Source organism: Coregonus lavaretus (assembly GCF_964263955.1).
Source record: "Coregonus lavaretus genome assembly, contig: HAP1_SCAFFOLD_2243, whole genome shotgun sequence".
Classification (NCBI taxonomy): Eukaryota; Metazoa; Chordata; class Actinopteri; order Salmoniformes; family Salmonidae; genus Coregonus; species Coregonus lavaretus.
This window is the reverse complement of record NW_028166390.1, coordinates 52,769-72,784: the sequence shown is the minus strand read 5'-3', so window position 1 is coordinate 72,784 and position 20,016 is coordinate 52,769. Positions and strand designations below refer to the sequence as shown.

At 43.7% G+C, this 20,016-nt stretch overlaps 1 protein-coding gene across 1 annotated transcript in view; it reads right to left on the bottom strand.

Moving 5' to 3' along the window:
• Positions 1–1,345: 1,345 nt before the first annotated feature.
• Positions 1,346–20,016, bottom strand: part of LOC311114782 (transmembrane protein 64-like) — a 32,656-nt gene continuing 13,985 nt past the window's right edge. Inside the window, exons 2-3 of the mRNA XM_084190019.1 lie at positions 2,927–3,082; positions 1,346–2,032 (exon numbers count right to left, since the gene is read on the bottom strand). Of these exons, the coding sequence (XP_084046145.1) occupies positions 1,844–2,032; positions 2,927–3,082 (345 nt within the window). The 3' untranslated portion in view covers positions 1,346–1,843. The remainder of the gene's footprint in view (positions 2,033–2,926; positions 3,083–20,016) is intronic.

Sequence of the window (20,016 nt, the reverse complement as noted above, 5' to 3'; positions counted from 1 at the left end):
TTACAAAAACTATAGCATTATAATGACGACAATCAATTGGTTGTGTGGGGGTATTGCACTGGAGAAAGACAAATCCATGATCGAAATAATCACACAGCCAAAACTATAATAGACCGCAAAAAAAATCTAATAAATCATAGAACTGAAGTTACAACAAACCTGCTCAAAACAAATAACTAGTTGTAGGATATTCTGAAGCAGGCCAGAGAGACTTAAACAGCTATCCTTTTTACTCTCAGTAGAAAATAGTTTTCTATTTGGGAGAAGTTTACAGCCTGTTTGTGCCATCATGCCAAACATGTTGACATGACAGCACAAACAGATATCCTCACAATAGAATATTGTTTTCTATAGTGAGCATAATGGTTAAGCTAGCTACCCTACAGTAAATCAGAAAGGTTAAGCTAGCTACCCTACAGTAAATCAGAAAGGTTAAGCTAGCTAGCCTACAGTAAATCAGAATGGTTAAGCTAGCTAGCCTACAGTAAATCAGAATGGTTAAGCTAGCTAGCCTACAGTAAATCAGAATGGTTAAGCTAGCTACCCTAGAGTAAATCAGAATGGTTAAGCTAGCTAGCCTACAGTAAATCAGAATGGTTAAGCTAGCAAGCCTACAGTAAATTAGAATGGTTAAGCTAGCTAGCCTACAGTAAATCAGAATGGTTAAGCTAGCTAGCCTACAGTAAATCAGATCATGCTGTACTCAGGGTTCCTTGGCAGAACATTACAACATTTCCTGCTGAGAATGTCTCTCTCCTTTCCATCTGTTCCTGTCAGAACTGCAGAGCCGCTAAAATGATCCCGGACAGGACAGGGCAGGACAGGACAGGACAGGACAGGACAGGGCAGGACAGAACAGGACAGGACAGGACAGGGCAGGACAGGGCAGGGCAGGGCAGGGCAGGGCAGGACAGGACAGGACAGGACAGGACAGGACAGGACAGGACAGGACAGGACAGGGCAGGGCAGGGCAGGGCAGGACAGGGCAGGGCAGGGCAGGGCAGGACAGGACAGGACAGGACAGGACAGGACAGGACAGAACAAGGACAGAACAGGGCAGGGCAGGACAGGACAGGACAGGACAGGACAGGACAGAACAGGGCAGGGCAGGACAGGGCAGCCAGGCCAAAGCAGACCTGTTCCTATTGGACAGCCAGGCCAAAGCAGAGGACGGTCATCTCTTAGTCCTTGCCAGCACTCACCACATGGGTCCTGTTCATTAGCGATCACTGAAGCAAAACGTTATGCAATGGAAAATGAAAACAGGTTAAGTTTAGTCCCTCCCTGTTTAGTCCCTCCCTGTTTAGTCCCTCCCTGTTTAGTCCCTCCCTGTTTAGTCCCTCCCTGTTTCCGGTCCCTCCCTGTTTCGGTCCCTCCCTGTTTCGGTTTCCTGTTTTCTTCCGTTTGGTGCCTAATGAACTCCAGTCCTCCTTGCCTGGTAACAGAGAGCTTTGTCTCTCTCTATCCTAAACAATAAGGCACAATTAAACTATAGACTAATAAACCAAATAATGTCCATCACTATTTTGCAAATCAACATAAAAAATGCAAAAAATTATAATAGAAACAACAAATGAATTAACCCCAAAAAATAAGTGGAAACTAAAACGTCTGAGGTGCATGGGGAGGCTTTGGTTTGAACATGGAAACAGAACACAACAAACCCATTCTAGTTTGCACATTCATATTGTTAGCATATTGTACGTCAGACTGACTGATATCCACACAATCAGCATCCCTATTTGGAAGGCACTCCAATCAGATATCAGAACTGCTCCACTGGCCCGTCAGTGTTCAGTTTGATCCCAGTCGCTCGTGTCCAATCAGGGTTTTAGAGAATTTATCAGACCACGTTGATGATCCCACCCCCGGCCGACGCCCTCTTGCTGCAGTAGGTGAAGCCGCTGTGATTGGTGGAAGTGCCGTTCATGTGTGATGTCTTCAGCTCCATCTGACAGGCAGCGATGGCCGCATTCAGCTCCACCTGGGCCCGATGGACCACGTAGAACATCAGGCCTATACTAATGATGATCTGAGGGAGAGGGAAACAGAACCGTGTTTTAGAACCATACTGTTAGAACCATAGAATAACTACCACATAGAACATGAACCCTATACTAATGATGATCTGATGGAGGAGAGAACCATCGTGAACCATACTATTTAGAACCATGTAATTACTGTAGAACATCATGCCTATACTAATGATGATCTGAGAGAGAAGAGATAGGTGCTTTAGAACCAAACTGGTTAGAACCATACTGTTAAAACCATAGTGGCTAGGACCATAGTGTTTAGAACCATAGTGGATAGGACCATAGTGGCTAGGACCATAGTGGATAGGACCATAGTGGCTAGGACCATAGTGACTAGGACCATAGTGACTAGGACCATAGTGGATAGGACCATAGTGACTAGGACCATAGTGGATAGGACCATAGTGACTAGGACCATAGTGGCTAGGACCATAGTGGATAGGACCATAGTGGATAGGACCATAGTGACTAGGACCATAGTGACTAGGACCATAGTGGTAAAACCATACAGTTTAGAACCATACAGTTTAGAACCATAGTGGCTAGGACCATAGTGGCTAGGACCATAGTGGCTAGGACCATAGTGGATAGGACCATAGTGGCTAGGACCATAGTGGATAGGACCATAGTGGCTAGAACTAAGGACAGACCCCTGCTGCTGGCTCACTTGCAGACTGAAGACAAAGTAGCTACCTGGCTGCTAACGTTAGCTATGTTTAGGCTGCACTACATTCATGTAGCCCGTGAGTCTGACAGACAGCCTGCCACTAACTCACCTTAAGCGTCTTTGGGTATTTGAAAAGCACTAAATATAAATATATTATTACTGCTCATTATTTTTACCTGTAGACTGAAGACAAAGTATCTACTAACGCTCTGTTCTGACTCACCTGTAGACTGAAGACAAAGTATCCGCTGACGCTCTGTTCTGCGATGACGTCCTCCATGGTGCGCAGCGTGGTGCCCAGGTAGGAGTTTAGAAGCTGTGTGGGCAGCAGGCCTACTGACGACGCCACCAGGTAGTTTGGCAACGACACGTCTGTGATCTGAAAGGAAGAGAGATTGATTGATTCTAAGTAAGTCTTGTCCCAGCCAGACCGGCTTGTAGGGAAGGAGCCCCACCTCCTGTTTCTGTAGCGTGAGCCAGCTTCATGTACAAGTACACCACTTGGACAAAACGCTAGTCTGTAGGAGAAACAATCAATCTCAGATATAAAAGGTGAAATATACACTGAAGAAGTGGTCTTTATCCCCTTTCTATCCGAGATTGATTGTTTCTCCTACAGACTAGTGAAGAGCTACAACCTCTAAGTGGTGTCACGTCTCTTAACTAAGGTTAAGACGTTGAAAGCGTCGGGCTGCCAGAGTATTGAAGCTTCCAGTCCCAGCTAGCTCAGTTTCTTATCACTAGATTACTCAATAGAACTGCCACCTAAATATAAACTTATTTCAGTCCCCTTGGCCTAGAACATCCCAGGAGTGATGAAATGAGCCTCCAGATATGACCTTGGTAGACAGTCAGACTGCATATATTATGACTACTGTTCCCTAGCCTAGCAGATACTGGTGGGGGGGCAGGACAGCAACACAATTAGACCCAACCAAATCATGAGAAAACTAAAAGATAATTACTTGACACATTGGAAAGAATCACAAAAAAAAAAGCAAACTGGAATGTTATCTGGCCCTAAAGAGAGTACACAGTAGCAGAATACATTTGTTACATTTTAGTCATTTAGCAGACGCTCTTATCCAGAGCGACTTACAGTTAGGTGAGCGCATACATTTTTCATACTGACTGACCCAAGCTAAAAAAGGTACTCAGACTAGTAGCCTCATACTTCTGAACAGCGGAAATAAAAACCCTGCGGCTATTTGAATGAACATTCCAAAGACATCCTGGAGGAAGGAGGGGGAAGCGGAAGCCCAGTGAGCCCATTGAGCCCAGTGAGCCAGTGAGCCATTGAGCCCAGTGAGCCATTGAGCCCAGTGAGCCAGTGAGCCATTGAGCCCAGTGAGCCAGTGAGCCCAGTGAGCCAGTGAGCCCAGTGAGCCAGTGAGCCAGTGAGCCCAGTGAGCCAAGCGAGCCCAGTGAGCCCAGTGAGCCCAGTGAGCCCAGTGAGCCAGTGAGCCAGTGAGCCCAGTGAGCCAGTGAGCCCAGTGAGCCCAGTGAGCCAGTGAGCCAGTGAGCCCAGTGAGCCCAGTGAGCCAGTGAGCCCAGTGAGCCAGTGAGCCCAGTGAGCCCAGTGAGCCAGTGAGCCCAGTGAGCCAGTGAGCCCAGTGAGCCCAGTGAGCCAGTGAGCCCAGTGAGCCCAGTGAGCCAGTGAGCCCAGTGAGCCCAGTGAGCCAGTGAGCCAGTGAGTCCAGTGAGCCAGTGAGCCCAGTGAGCCCAGTGAGCCCAGTGAGCCAGTGAGCCCAGTGAGCCCAGTGAGCCCAGTGAGCCAGTGAGCCAGTGAGTCCAGTGAGCCAGTGAGCCCAGTGAGCCAGTGAGCCCAGTGAGCCAGTGAGCCAGTGAGCACTGTGCACATGTGCAGAACCTTTGGGACCTTTAGTCTGAGAAAAATTGGATCTGCAGCCACTTCCTTTAAAAGAAAGAATCCATGTGACAGAAATCTGTCGTCACAGTGACGAGACCTGTGCACTATAGAGGGAATAGGGTGCCATTCATGGTAGGGCTGGGCGATATGGCCAAAATATCATATCACAGTATTTTTTTTATTTTTATACAGTATGACGGTATGTTTTTGAATAATAAACGTTTGCTTTTTGAGTAGTGCGTGACCCTAGGTTGGCAACACATACATTCTAAGTGATTTCAATGAGTCTTTCTCCATTCTGATTGTTTTCTTCTGTTCAATTCAACCAAAAATAATTTGCTGCATTATCATCTATTTCTGCATTTCCTACACTCATTTGATATCACTTCCACACTGCCACATAGGGCTGCACAATATTGGCAAAAAATCTAGGCCTTATTTTTAACCAAATGTTGCAATTGCGATTTGACTTGTGATTTATATCACAACACTTGGGTGAACTGTTGGGATCATGGATATACAGTGGGGAGAACAAGTGTTTGATACACTGCCGATTTTGCAGGTTTTCCTACTTACAAAGCATGTAGAGGTCTGTAATTTCTATCATAGGTACACTTCAACTGTGAGAGACGGAATCTAAAACAAAAATCCAGAAAATCACATTGTATGATTTTTAAGTAATTCATTTGCATTTTATTGCATGACATAAGTATTTGATACATCAGAAAAGCAGAACTTAATATTTGGTACAGAAACCTTTGTTTGCAATTACAGAGATCATACGTTTCCTGTAGGTCTTGACCAGGTTTGCACACACTGCAGCAGGGATTTTGGCCCACTCCTCCATACAGACCTTCTCCAGATCCTTCAGGTTTCAGGGCTGTCGCTGGGCAATACAGACTTTCAGCTCCCTCCAAAGATTTTCTATTGGGTTCAGGTCTGGAGCCTGGCTAGGCCACTCCAGGACCTTGAGATGCTTCTTACGGAGCCACTCCTTAGTTGCCCTGGCTGTGTGTTTCGGGTCGTTGTCATGATGGAAGACCCAGCCATGACCCATCTTCAATGCTCTTACTGAGGGAAGGTTGTTGGCCAAGATCTCGCGATACATGGCCCCATCCATCCTCCCCTCAATACGGTGCAGTCGTCCTGTCCCCTTTGCAGAAAAGCATCCCCAAAGAATGATGTTTCCACCTCCATGCTTCACGGTTGGGATGGTGTTCTTGGGGTTGTACTCATCCTTCTTCTTCCTCCAAACACGGCGAGTGGAGTTTAGACCAAAAAGCTCTATTTTTGTCTCATCAGACCACATGACCTTCTCCCATTCCTCCTCTGGATCATCCAGATGGTCATTGGCAAACTTCAGACGGGCCTGGACATGCGCTGTCTTGAGCAGGGGGACCTTGTGTGCTCTGCAGGATTTTAATCCATGACGGCGTAGTGTGTTACTAATGGTTTTCTTTGAGACTGTGGTCCCAGCTCTCTTCAGGTCATTGACCAGGTCCTGCCGTGTAGTTCTGGGCTGATCCCTCACCTTCCTCATGATCATTGATGCCCCACGAGGTGAGATCTTGCATGGAGCCTCAGACCGAGGGTGATTCACCGTCATCTTGAACTTCTTCCATTTTCTAATAATTGCGCCAACAGTTGTTGCCTTCTCACCAAGCTGGTTGCCTATTGTCCTGTAGCCCATCCCAGCCTTGTGCAGGTCTACAATTTTATCCCTGATGTCCTTACACAGCTCTCTAGTCTTGGCCATTGTGGAGAGGTTGGAGTCTGTTTGATACTGTGAACCACGCGCCTTTGATACTGTGAACCATCAGATCCTCCTCTCCACCCTCTCCGAGCTGGGCATCTCCGGCGCGGCTCACTCCTGGATTGCGTCCTACCTGACCGGTCGCTCCTACCAAGTGGCGTGGCGAGAAGCTGTCTCCGCACCACGTGCTCTCACCACTGGTGTCCCCCAGGGCTCAGTTCTAGGCCCTCTCCTTTTCTCCCTATACACCAAGTCACTTGGCTCTGTCATATCCTCACATGGCCTTTCCTATCATTGCTACGCTGACGATACACAACTAATCTTCTCCTTTCCCCCTTCTGATAACCAGGTGGCGAATCGCATCTCTGCATGTCTGGCAGACATATCAGTATGGATGACGGATCACCACCTCAAGCTGAACCCTGGCAAGACGGAGCTGCTCTTCCTCCCGGGGAAGGACTGCCCGTTTCTTGATCTCGCCATCACGGTTGACAACTCCGCTGTGTCCTCCTCCCAGAGTGCGAAGAGCCTAGGCGTGACCCTGGACAACACCCTGTCGTTCTCCGCCAACATCAAGGCGGTGACCCGCTCCTGCAGGTTCATGCTCTACAACATTCGGAGAGTACGACCCTGCCTTACACAGGAAGCGGCACAGGTCCTAATCCAGGCACTTGTCATCTCCCGTCTGGACTACTGCAACTCGCTGTTGGCTGGCCTCCCTGCCTGTGCCATTAAACCCCTACAACTCATCCAGAATGCCGCAGCCCGTCTGGTGTTCAACCTTCCCAAGTTCTCTCACGTCACCCCCCTCCTCCGCACACTCCACTGGCTTCCAGTTGAAGCTCGCATCCGCTACAAGACCATGGTGCTTGCCTATGGAGCAGTGAGGGGAACGGCACCTCTGTACCTTCAGGCTCTGATCAGTCCCTACACCCAAACGAGGGCATTGCGTTCATCCACCTCTGGCCTGCTGGCTCCCCTTCCTCTGCGGAAGCATAGCTCCCGCTCAGCCCAGTCAAAACTGTTCGCTGCTCTGGCACCCCAATGGTGGAACAAGCTCCCTCACGACGCCAGGACAGCGGAGTCACTCACCACCTTCCGGAGACATTTGAAACCCCACCTCTTTAAGGAATACCTGGGATAGGATAAAGTGTTCCTTCTAACCCCCCCCCCCCCAAATTGTAAAGTGGTTATCCCACTGGCTATAGGGTGAACGCACCAATTTGCGAGTCGCTCTGGCTAAGAGCGTCTGCTAAATGACGTTAATGTGCCCTTGAGCAAGGCACTTAACCCTAATTGCTCCTGTAAGTCGCTCTGGATAAGAGCGTCTGCTAAATGACTAAAATGTAAATGTAAATGTAATGTAAATGTTTGATTGAGTGTGTGGACAGGTGTCTTTTATACAGGTAATGAGTTCAAACAGGTGCAGTTAATACAGGTAATGAGTGGAGAACAGGAGGGCTTCTTAAAGAAAAACTAACAGGTCTGTGAGAGCCAGAATTCTTACTGGTTGGTAGGTGATCAAATACTTATGTCATGCAATAAAATGCAAATTAATTACTTAAAAATCATACAATGTGATTTTCTGGATTTTTGTTTTAGATTCTGTCTCTCACAGTTGAAGTGTACCTATGATAAAAATTACAGACCTCTACATGCTTTGTAAGTAGGAAAACCTGCAAAATCGGCAGTGTTTCAAATACTTGTTCTCCCCACTGTATATGGTATACCACACAGCCCTAAATCATGGATTATTCTCTGTTGAGAGAAATTAAAGATTAAAATGTCAAGCAGCTCGACAACGAAACAGTATACAGGCGGGCCTACAGGTAGGATTAATAGAGGAGGGAGGGAGGTCTACAAAAAAAGGCCTGAATTTGAAACCCCATTGGGCCTGGAAGGGTGTAACCCGCATGGCTCCCTATTCCCTACATAGTGCACTACTTTCGACTAGAGACCCATTGGTCTTGGTCAAAATGAGTGGTCAACATAGGGCATAGGGTGCCATTTGGAATGTAGTAAGCCGAGAAACAGAAAAGGAGCGGTTTGTATTCCTTCAGCATGTTAACCTGCTTCTGGCAGCGCCCCAGCAGTTCCCAGGTGAGACACCTGCCACGCTTCTCCTCCTCTCTCATCTTCTCTCTCTTCTTAAGTTACTGTACAGCTTTGTGTAATGGTGCACAGTGAGGGCTGTGATGAAACAAAAAAACATGAATAGGTATTGTTATCTAGTAGGCCTCGAGGCTGGGCGGTATACCGTATTTTATTATCTACTTTTTTGGGGGGGTAGATCAGCTTTAATACTGCAGATAGTGTAACTTCCATTAATTGTCTGCATCACTTCCAATCCCCCATATGTTTTCTTTTCTCGCATATATATATATATATTTCTCGCTATATCTTTCTAACTGTGCTCTTTAACAAAAGCTCTCAACCTATAACCTATATACTTATTATGGACACAGTATGCTTTACACTAGTTATCTTGTTGTTATTAGTTGTTGTTATTAGTCCCATCCTTCAGCTCCATTCAACTCCTCCCATCTATCTCTTAACACCATCCATATTGGATTTCTATTTGCCATATCTATTTCAACTGTACTGTGATGTTTCACAAAAGTTCTGAACCTTTCTATTCTCATTGTTTCTACTGTAAATTGAAAGTAAAATTTTTTGCTAATAGTATTATTATATTATTGATCGATTGACTATGACTTTTCAGATCACCCAGTAGTGCTATCTGCAGGGTTAGGTCCAGGTAAATATTGCAATCCTTTAGCCATTCCTGTACCTGTGACCAAAAACAAGCTACAAATGGACAGAACCAAAACAAATGATCTAATGATTCTGTCTCTTCACAGAAATATCTGCAGAGCTGGGAAGATTGTATCCCCCATATAAATAACATTCTATTGGTAGCAAGAATTTTGTATAATAATTTAAATTAAAAGATTCTAATTTTTGAATCCGGCATCGTTTTGCGTATCAGTTCATAAACACTATGCCATGGAATCGGTACGTCAAAAATCTCTTCCCAACTATTTTGCAATCTATATGGGACGGCTGTCAATCCTTTGGTCCTTAAATGAAACTGATATACTTTTATATTTATCACAGTTTTCTTTAACCAATTATGTTCTTTAATGCAAGGCCGACAGACAAGTTCCTTACTTTTCCCCCTTCCACTTTCCTCTTCCATTTTTGCGGTAATGCTGCAATTATTTGGTTGTAGTTTTGTGTAGAGCAGACATTTCCATATGTTTTTGTTAGCTGCATGTGCGACATAACTCCACCAGTCCTACTTATGATATCAATTACGAAGATTATACCTTTTAAAAACATTGTCAAAAAATTATGGTTTTTTATCAATTAGTATATTTAAGTTTAACCCCAATATTTGCTGCATTATTTGTTCTGTCGTTTCTGGAGGATTAAATTTAAATTGCAACCAACTTTCTATGGCTTGTTTTAGAAATAGTGATATTTGGGAGAAGATTTCCTTTTCAAATAACTGAAAGAGAGAGGTTGTAATCTGAATAAAGGGAAAAAGGCCAGTCTTGAACATGGGGTGAGACAATCTTACTAATTTGCTAGAGAACCAGTTTGGATTTAAGTATAACTTTTGTATGACTGAAGCTTTCAGTGATAGGTCTAATGATTGAATATTTAATAATTTCTGTCCTCCGAATTCATATTCATTATATAAATAGGCCCGTTTAATTTTGTCTGGCTTGCCGTTCCAAATAAAATGGAATATTTTTTTCTCATATAATTAAAAAAACGGTTTCAAATCAAATCAAATTTTATTGGTCACATGCGCCGAATACAACAGGTGCAGACATTACAGTGAAATGCTTACTTACAGCCCTTAACCAACAGTGCATTTATTTTTAACAAAAAAAGTAAAATAAATAAAATAAAACAACGAAAAAAAAGTGTTGAGAAAAAAAGAGCAGAAGTAAAATAAAATAACAGTAGGGAGGCTATATACAGGGGGGTACCGGTGCAGAGTCAATGTGCGGGGGCACCGGCTAGTTGAGATAGTTGAAGTAATATGTACATGTGGGTAGAGTTAAAGTGACTATGCAAAAATAATTAACAGAGTAGCAGCAGTGTAAAAAGGATGGGGTGGGGGGGCAGTGCAAATAGTCCGGGTAGCCATGATTAGCTGTTCAGGAATCTTATGGCTTGGGGGTAGAAGCTGTTGAGAAGTCTTTTGGACCTAGACTTGGCACTCCGGTACCGCTTGCCGTGCGGTAGCAGGGAGAACAGTCTATGACTAGGGTGGCTGGAGTCTTTGACAATTTTGAGGGCCTTCCTCTGACACCGCCTGGTATAGAGGTCCTGGATGGCAGGAAGCTTGGCCCCAGTGATGTACTGGGCCGTACGAACTACCCTCTGTAGTGCCTTGCGGTCGGAGGCCAAGCAGTTGCCATACCAGGCGGTGATGCAACCAGTCAGGATGCTCTCGATGGTGCAGCTGTAGAATTTTTTGAGGATCTGAGGACCCATGCCAAATCTTTTCAGTCTCCTGAGGGGGAATAGGCTTTGTCGTGCCCTCTTCACGACTGTCTTGGTGTGTTTGGACCATGATAGTTCGTTGGTGATGTGGACACCAAGGAACTTGAAGCTCTCAACCTGTTCCACTACAGCCCCGTCGATGAGAATGGGGGCGTGCTCAGTCCTCTTTTTTTTCCTGTAGTCCACAATCATCTCCTTTGTCTTGGTCACGTTGAGGGAGAGGTTGTTGTCCTGGCACCACACGGCCAGGTCTCTGACCTCCTCCCTATAAGCTGTCTCATCGTTGTCGGTGATCAGGCCTACCACTGTTGTGTCGTCGGCAAACTTAATGATGGTGTTGGAGTCGTGCCTGGCCATGCAGTCATGGGTGAACAGAGAGTACAGGAGGGGACTGAGCACGCACACCTGAGGGGCCCCCGTGTTGAGGATCAGTGTGGCAGATGTGTTGTTACCTACCCTTACCACCTGGGGGCGGCCCGTCAGGAAGTCCAGGATCCAGTTGCAGAGGGAGGTGTTTAGTCCCAGGATCCTTAGCTTAGTGATGAGCTTAGAGGGCACTATGGGGTTGAATGCTGAGCTGTAGTCAATGAATAGCATTCTCACGTAGGTGTTCCTCTTGTCCAGGTGGGAAAGGGCAGTGTGGAGTGCAATAGAGATTGCGTCATCTGTGGATCTGTTGGGGCGGTATGCAAATTGGAGTGGGTCTAGGGTTTCTGGGATAATGCTGTTGATGTGAGCCATGACCAGCCTTTCAAAGCACTTCATGGCTACAGACGTCAGTGCTACGGGTCGGTAGTCATTTAGGCAGGTTATCTTAGAGTCCTTGGGCACGGGGACTATGGTGGTCTGCTTGAAACATGTTGGTATTACAGACTCAGTCAGGGACATGTTGAAAATGTCAGTGAAGACACTTGCCAGTTGGTCAGCACATGCTCGGAATGTTGACCTGCTTAAAAGTCTTACTCCCATCGGCTACGGAGAGTGTGATCACAGTCATCCGGAACAGCTGGTGCTCTCATGCATGCTTCAGTGTTGCTTGCCTCGAAGCGAGCATAGAAGTGGTTTAGCTCGTCTGGTAGGCTTGTGTCACTGGGCAGCTCGCGGCTGTGCTTCCCTTTGTAGTCTGTAATAGTTTTCAAGCCCTGCCACATCCGACGAGCATCAGAGCCAGTGTAGTACGATTCAATCTTAGCCCTGTATTGACTCTTTGCCTGTTTGATGGTTCGTCGGAGGGCATAGCGGGATTTCTTATAAGCGTCCGGGTTAGAGTCCCGTTCCTTGAAAGCGGCAGCTCTACCCTTTAGCTCAGTGCGGATGTTTCCTGTAATCCATGGCTTCTGGTTGGGGTATGTACGTACGGTCACTGTGGGGATGACATCATCGATGCACTTATTGATGAAGCCAGTGACTGATGTGGTGTACTCCTCAATGCTAGGCATACTCTGGACCATTTGCAAATAGGTAATAATAATAATAATAATAATGATAATAATAATAATAAGCCATTTAACAGACACTTTTATCCAAAGCGACTTACAGTCATGCGTGCATACATTTTTGTGCATGGGTGGTCCCGGGGATCGAACCCACTACCCTGGCGTTACAAGCACCGTGCTCTACCAGCTGAGCTACAGAGGACCACAAAGGTAAACTGGGATAATACTAAAGAGTTAATCAGGGTGATTTTTCCACAAAATTGACAGGTATTTACCTTTCCATGGTAGCAAGATCTTATCTATTTTTGCTAACTTTCTATTAAAATGTATTGGAGTTAGATCATTTATTTCATTTGGGATATGTATTCCGAGTATATCCACATCACCATTAGACCATTGTATTGGTAAACTACATGGTAATGTACAATTTATATTTTTTAGTGATCCAATACATAATATAGTACATTAATCATCATTTGGTTGTAATCCAGAGAGTTAGAAAATGTATCTAGATCCTCTATGAGGCTGTGGAGGGATTCAAGTTGTGGATTTTAAAGAAAACATGAATCATCAGCGTACAATGACACCTTTGTTTTTAAGCCCTAATAACTTGATATTATTGTTGGATCTGATTTTAATAGCTAACATTTTGATGGCCATAATAAATAGATATGCCGATAGTGGACAACCTTGTTTTACATTTACATCATTTAGCAGACGCTCTTATCCAGAGCGACTTACAAATTGGTGCATTCACCTTATAGCCAGTGGGACAACCACTTTTTATTATTATATACTTTTTTAATGGGGGGGGGGGGGGGTAGAAGGATTACTTTTATACTATTCCAGGTATTCCTTAAAGAGGTAGGGTTTCAAGTGTCTCCGGAAGGTGGTCAGTGACTCCGCTGTCCTGGCGTCGTGGGGGAGCTTGTTCCACCATTGGGGACAGTTTAAAACTTTCTGAGCCATTATTGACTATTTTACACCTAGGGTTACTATACATGATTTTAACCCATTTTATAAGAGATTCTCCAAAATTGAAATGCTCCAGGCATGTATATATAAACTCCAGTCGTACTTCATCAAATGCCTTTTCGAAGTCTGCTATGAATAGCAGGCCTGGTTTCCCCGATTTTTCATAGTGTTCTATTGTTTAGTGCGTACGGCCCAGTACATCACTGGGGCAAAGCTCCCTGCCATCCAGGACCTCTATACCAGGCGGTGTCAGAGGAAGGCCCTCAAAATTGTCAAAGACTCCAGTCACCCTAGTCATAGACTGTTCTCTCTGCTACCGCACGGCAAGCGGTACCGGAGTGCCAAGTCTAGGTCCAAAAGACTTCTCAACAGCTTCTACCCCCAAGCCATAAGACTCCTGAACAGCTAATCATGGCTACCCGGACTATTTGCACTGCCCCCCCACCCCATCCTTTTTACGCTGCTGCTACTCTGTTAAGTATTTATGCATAGTCACTTTAACTCTACCCACATGTACATATTACCTCAACTAGCCGGTGCCCCCGCACATTGACTATGCAACGGTACCCCCCTGTATATATAGCCTCCCTACTGTCACTTTATTCTATTGTATATATAGCCTCCCTACTGTCACTTTATTTTTTACTTCTGCTCTTTTTTTTCTCAACACTTTTTTGTTGTTGTTTTATTCTTACTTTTTTTGTTTAAAATAAATGCACTGTTGGTTAAGGGCTGTAAGTAAGCATTTCACTGTAATGTCTGCACCTGTTGTATTCGGCGCATGTGACCAATAAAATTTGATTTGATTTGATTTGATTTGATTTCCAGTACTTGCCTTATATTATCTCGAATGTATTGTCCATGTAAAAAACCTGTCTGATTAGAATGAATAATGTCCGACAATACCTTTTTAATTCTATGCGCTATACATTTTGCTAGGATTTTTGCATCACAACACTGAAGTGTAAGGGGCCTCCAATTTTTTAAATTGCAAATAAAATGCAAATACATTACTTAAAAATCATACAATGTGAATTTCTGGATTTTTTTCTGGAATTACAGACCTTTACATGCTTTGTAAGTAGGAAAACCTGCAAAATCGGCAGTGTATCAAATACTTGTTCTTCACTGTATATAGAGGTGACAACATTGGAAATGCTTTTGGCGGTTAACCTGCTTCTGTTTTGTGGGTGGCACTGTGTGCTGTTTTCGATGGATGGGTCCTGGCCTCTCGGGGCCCTAGGGATCCGGAGGGACGTGGGTGGGATGCCGATCACTGGGATGACGGCTCAACTTGGGATGGGGAGGGGCTTTAGCGGGGGAATTAGTGGAGAACAATTGAAGGGTTACTCAGTAGCAATGCAAATATCACGGTACAGCTATATGGACACTCAATCATTACGGTATTTTTTATTGGTAAATTTACAAACATATATAATGATAAATAGACTTGAAACTTGTATCTCATTATGGTGTATGATATCTACTAGTTCTAATGTATCCATGACATTCACAATTTCCTTAAGAGCATGTGGGTGATTGTTTGTGGTGTGATTTCCTTTATGGTCCATTGAGCTATTTAAAACAGTATTATAATCCCCCACCATAATAATATTGTCTTGAATTGCTTGCAGGGTTGATAATTTATTATATATATTGTCAAAAAAGTGTGGATCATAATTATTTGGTCCGTAAAGGTTAATGAGCCATATCTGTTTATGGTCCAATAACATATTTAAAATAATCCATCTACCTTGCGTATCTGTTTGGACAATTTGCACATTCGGATCGAAATTACTGTTAATTAATATCATCACCCCTTTTCAGTTTCTTTGCCCATGGGAGAAGTATATTTCGCACCCCCAGTCCTTTTTCCACACAACTTCATCTAGAATTGTTGAATGAGTTTCCTGTAAACAATAGATATTATATTCCTTCTCTTTGAACCATGTAAATATTGTTCTTCTTTTGTTATTATCAGCTAAGCCATTACAATTATAACTGGCTATACTTATTTCACCATACACCATAATGAGATACAAGTTTCAAATCTATTTATCATAATATATGTTTGTAAATTTACCAATAAAAAATACCAGTGATTGAGTGTCCATATAGCTGTACCATGATATTTGCATTGCTACTAAGTAACCCTCCAATTGATCTCCACTATTCCCCCCGCTAAATCCCCTCCCCATCCCAAATTGGGTTGTCATCCCAGTGATCAGCATACCACCCCCGTCCCTCCGTATCCCTAAGGCCCCGAGAGGCCAGGACCCATCCATCGAAAACAGCACACAGTGCCACCCACAAAACAGAAGCAGGTCAACCGCCAAAAACATTTCCAATGCTTTCACCTCAATATATATATATCTAGCTATAATAATAATAATAATAATAATAATAAGCCATTTAGCAGACGCTTTTATCCAAAGCAACTTACAGTCATGTGTGCATAAATTTTTACGTATGGGTGGTCTCGGGGATCGAACCCACTACCCTGGCGTTACAAGCGCCATGCTCTACCAATTGAGCTACAGAGGACCACAATTAAAAATATTAAAAATATATATATCTATTCAAATATCTTGCATATCTTAATTTCCATCATTATCAATTAATATGCGTAATAATGTCGGCAGTTCATGCGAAGGATTGTTATCTATAACCCGGTTTGCCATTGCATTACATTACATTTTTATCAATCAATTATTAATTTAGCAAACAATTATTGTGGTTCATCCTATATTCTCCCTAACATCCTTACCCCCTTGCAACAGATGTGGGATACACACACACACTCTTACACACTCTTACACACTCAACCCCTTTCCCCCACAATCAACCATAAGCTCAGATGCTCAACGGTTGTTACATCCCAGAGCCCAACTCAAGAAAGGACCTGATTTACGAATGCATATACCGTTACAGCTGTTTGAGAAAGCATGCAAGATTTAGCAAAAATTGACAAAAATGTGAGATTTGATTTACCAATGTCAAGTCCTAGGTGATGGAGATCCGATCCACCCTCTTCCCCTGAGACACAAACACTCTGGTCCCCCGTTGTAACCATTTTTCCCAAGCATCTCCGTGCAGTCAGACCTTTGATTATTTTGCCACCAGGGCCACAATAATATGCCCCCTCTGATTGTCCGAGTGTGAAAAGTAGCCATCAGGCTGGCCTCTAGCCATCAGGCTGGCCTCTAGCCATCAGGCTGCTAAATAGTCAATTAACTGAAATACGTTCCTATCTTGCTATATATACACACACTACATATACACTACTATATATACACTGACCCTACGCCTATAGACTATATATACACACTACATATACACTACTATATATACACACACTGACCCTACGCCTATAGACTATATATACACACTACATATACACTACTATATATACAGTGGGGAAAAAAAGTATTTAGTCAGCCACCAATTGTGCAAGTTCTCCCACTTAAAAATATGAGAGAGGCCTGTAATTTTCATCATAGGTACACGTCAACTATGACAGACAAAATGAGGGGAAAAAATCCAGAAAATCACATTGTAGGATTTTTATGAATTTATTTGCAAATTATGGTGGAAAATAAGTATTTGGTCAATAACAAAAGTTTCTCAATACTTTGTTATATACCCTTTGTTGGCAATGACACAGATCAAACGTTTTCTGTAAGTCTTCACAAGGTTTTCACACACTGTTGCTGGTATTTTGGCCCATTCCTCCATGCAGATCTCCTCTAAAGCAGTGATGTTTTGGGGCTGTCGCTGGGCAACACGGACTTTCAACTTCCTCCAAAGATTTTCTATGGGGTTGAGATCTGGAGACTGGCTAGGCCACTCCAGGACCTTGAAATGCTTCTTACGAAGCCACTCCTTCGTTGCCCGGGCGGTGTGTTTGGGATCATTGTCATGCTGAAAGACCCAGCCACGTTTCATCTTCAATGCCCTTGCTGATGGAAGGAGGTTTTCACTCAAAATCTCACGATACATGGCCTCATTCATTCTTTCCTTTACACGGATCAGTCGTCCTGGTCCCTTTGCAGAAAAACAGCCCCAAAGCATGATGTTTCCACCCCCATGCTTCACAGTAGGTATGGTGATCTTTGGATGCAACTCAGCATTCTTTGTCCTCCAAACACGACGAGTTGAGTTTTTACCAAAAAGTTATATTTTGGTTTCATCTGACCACATGACATTCTCCCAATCCTCTTCTGGATCATCCAAATGCACTCTAGCAAACTTCAGACGGGCCTGGACACGTACTGGCTTAAGCAGGGGGACACGTCTGGCACTGCAGGATTTGAGTCCCTGGCGGCGTAGTGTGTTACTGATGGTAGGATTTGTTACTTTGGCCCAGCTCTCTGCAGGTCATTCACTAGGTCCCCCCGTGTGGTTCTGGGATTTTTGCTCACCGTTTTTGTGATCATTTTGACCCCACGGGGTGAGATCTTGCGTGGAGCCCCAGATCAAGGGAGATTATCAGTGGTCTTGTATGTCTTCCATTTCCTAATAATTGCTCCCACAGTTGATTTCTTCAAACCAAGCTGCTTACCTATTGCAGATTCAGTCTTACCAGCCTGGTGCAGGTCTACAATTTTGTTTCTGGTGTCCTTTGACAGCTCTTTGGTCTTGGCCATAGTGGAGTTTGGAGTGTGACTGTTTGAGGTTGTGGACAGTTGTCTTTTATACTGATAACAAGTTCAAACAGGTGCCATTAATACAGGTAATGAGTGGAGGACAGAGGAGCCTCTTAAAGAAGAAGTTACAGGTCTGTGAGAGTCAGAAATCTTGCTTGTTTGTAGGTGACCAAATACTTATTTTCCACCATAATTTGCTAATAAATTCATAAAAAAATCCTACAATGTGATTTTCTGGATTTTTTTTTCTCAATTTGTCTGTCATAGTTGACATGTACCTATGATGAAAATTACAGGCCTCTCTCATCTTTTTAAGTGGGAGAACTTGCACAATTGGTGGCTGACTAAATACTTTTTTTCCCCACTGTATATATACACTGACCCTACGCCTATAGACTATATATATACACACACTACATATACACTACTATATATACACACTGACCCTACACCTATAGACTATATATACACACTACTATGTATATACTGACCCTACGCCTATAGACTATATATACACACTACATATACTACTACTATGTATACACTGACCCTACGCCTATAGACTATATATACACACTACATATACTACTACTATATATACACACACTACTATATATACACTCACTATATATACACACACACACTCTCTAGACTATATACAGTGGGGGGAAAAAAGTATTTAGTCAGCCACCAATTGTGCAAGTTCTCCCACTTAAAAAGATGAGAGAGGCCTGTAATTTTCATCATAGGTACACGTCAACTATGACAGACAAATTGAGATTTTTTTTCTCCAGAAAATCACATTGTAGGATTTTTAATGAATTTATTTGCAAATTATGGTGGAAAATAAGTATTTGGTCACCTACAAACAAGCAAGATTTATGGCTCTCACAGACCTGTAACTTCTTCTTTAAGAGGCTCCTCTGTCCTTCACTCGTTACCTGTATTAATGGCACCTGTTTGAACTTGTTATCAGTATAAAAGACACCTGTCCACAACCTCAAACAGTCATACTCCAAACTCCACTATGGCCAAGACCAAAGAGCTGTCAAAGGACACCAGAAACAAAATTGTAGACCTGCACCAGGCTGGGAAGACTGAATCTGCAATAGGTAAGCAGCTTGGTTTGAAGAAATCAACTGTGGGAGCAATTATTAGGAAATGGAAGACATACAAGACCACTGATAATCTCCCTCGATCTGGGGCTCCACGCAAGATCTCACCACGTGGGGTCAAAATGATCACAAGAACGGTGAGCAAAAATCCCAGAACCACATGGGGGGACCTAGTGAATGACCTGCAGAGAGCTGGGACCAAAGTAACAAAGCCTACCATCAGTAACACACTACGCCGCCAGGGACTCAAATCCTGCAGTGCCAGACGTGTCCCCCTGCTTAAGCCAGTACATGCCCAGGCCCGTCTGAAGTTTGCTAGAGTGCATTTGGATGATCCAGAAGAGGATTGGGAGAATGTCATATGGTCAGATGAAACCAACAATGTGATTTTCAGGAATTTTTTTTCTCATTTTGTCTGTCATAGTTGACGTGTACCTATGATGAAAATGACAGGCCTCTCTGATCTTTTTAAGTGGGAGAACTTACACAATTGGTGGCTGACTAAATACTTTTTTTCCCACTGTACACACACACACTATATACACACACATTCACTAGACTATATACACCGAGTGTACAAAACATTAGGAACGCCTTTTTCCCTCAGAAAAGCCTAATTTCTTCAGGTCATGGACTACAAGGTGTCGAAAGCGTTCCACAGGGATGCATGTTGACTCCAATGCTTCCCACAGTTGTCAAGTTGGCTGGATGTCCTTTGGGTGGTGGACCATTCTTGATACATGAAACTGTTGAGAGTGAAAAGCCCAGTAGCGTTGCAGTTCTTGACACACTCAAACCAGTGCACCTGGCACCTACTACCATACCCCGTTCAAAATGCACTTAAATCTTTTGTCTTGCCCATTCACCCTCTGAATGGCACACATACACAATCCATGTCTCAATTGTCTCAAGGCTTAAAAATCCTACTTTAACCTGTCTCCTCCCCTTCATCTACACTGATTGAAGAGGATTTAATAAGTGACATCAATAAGGGATC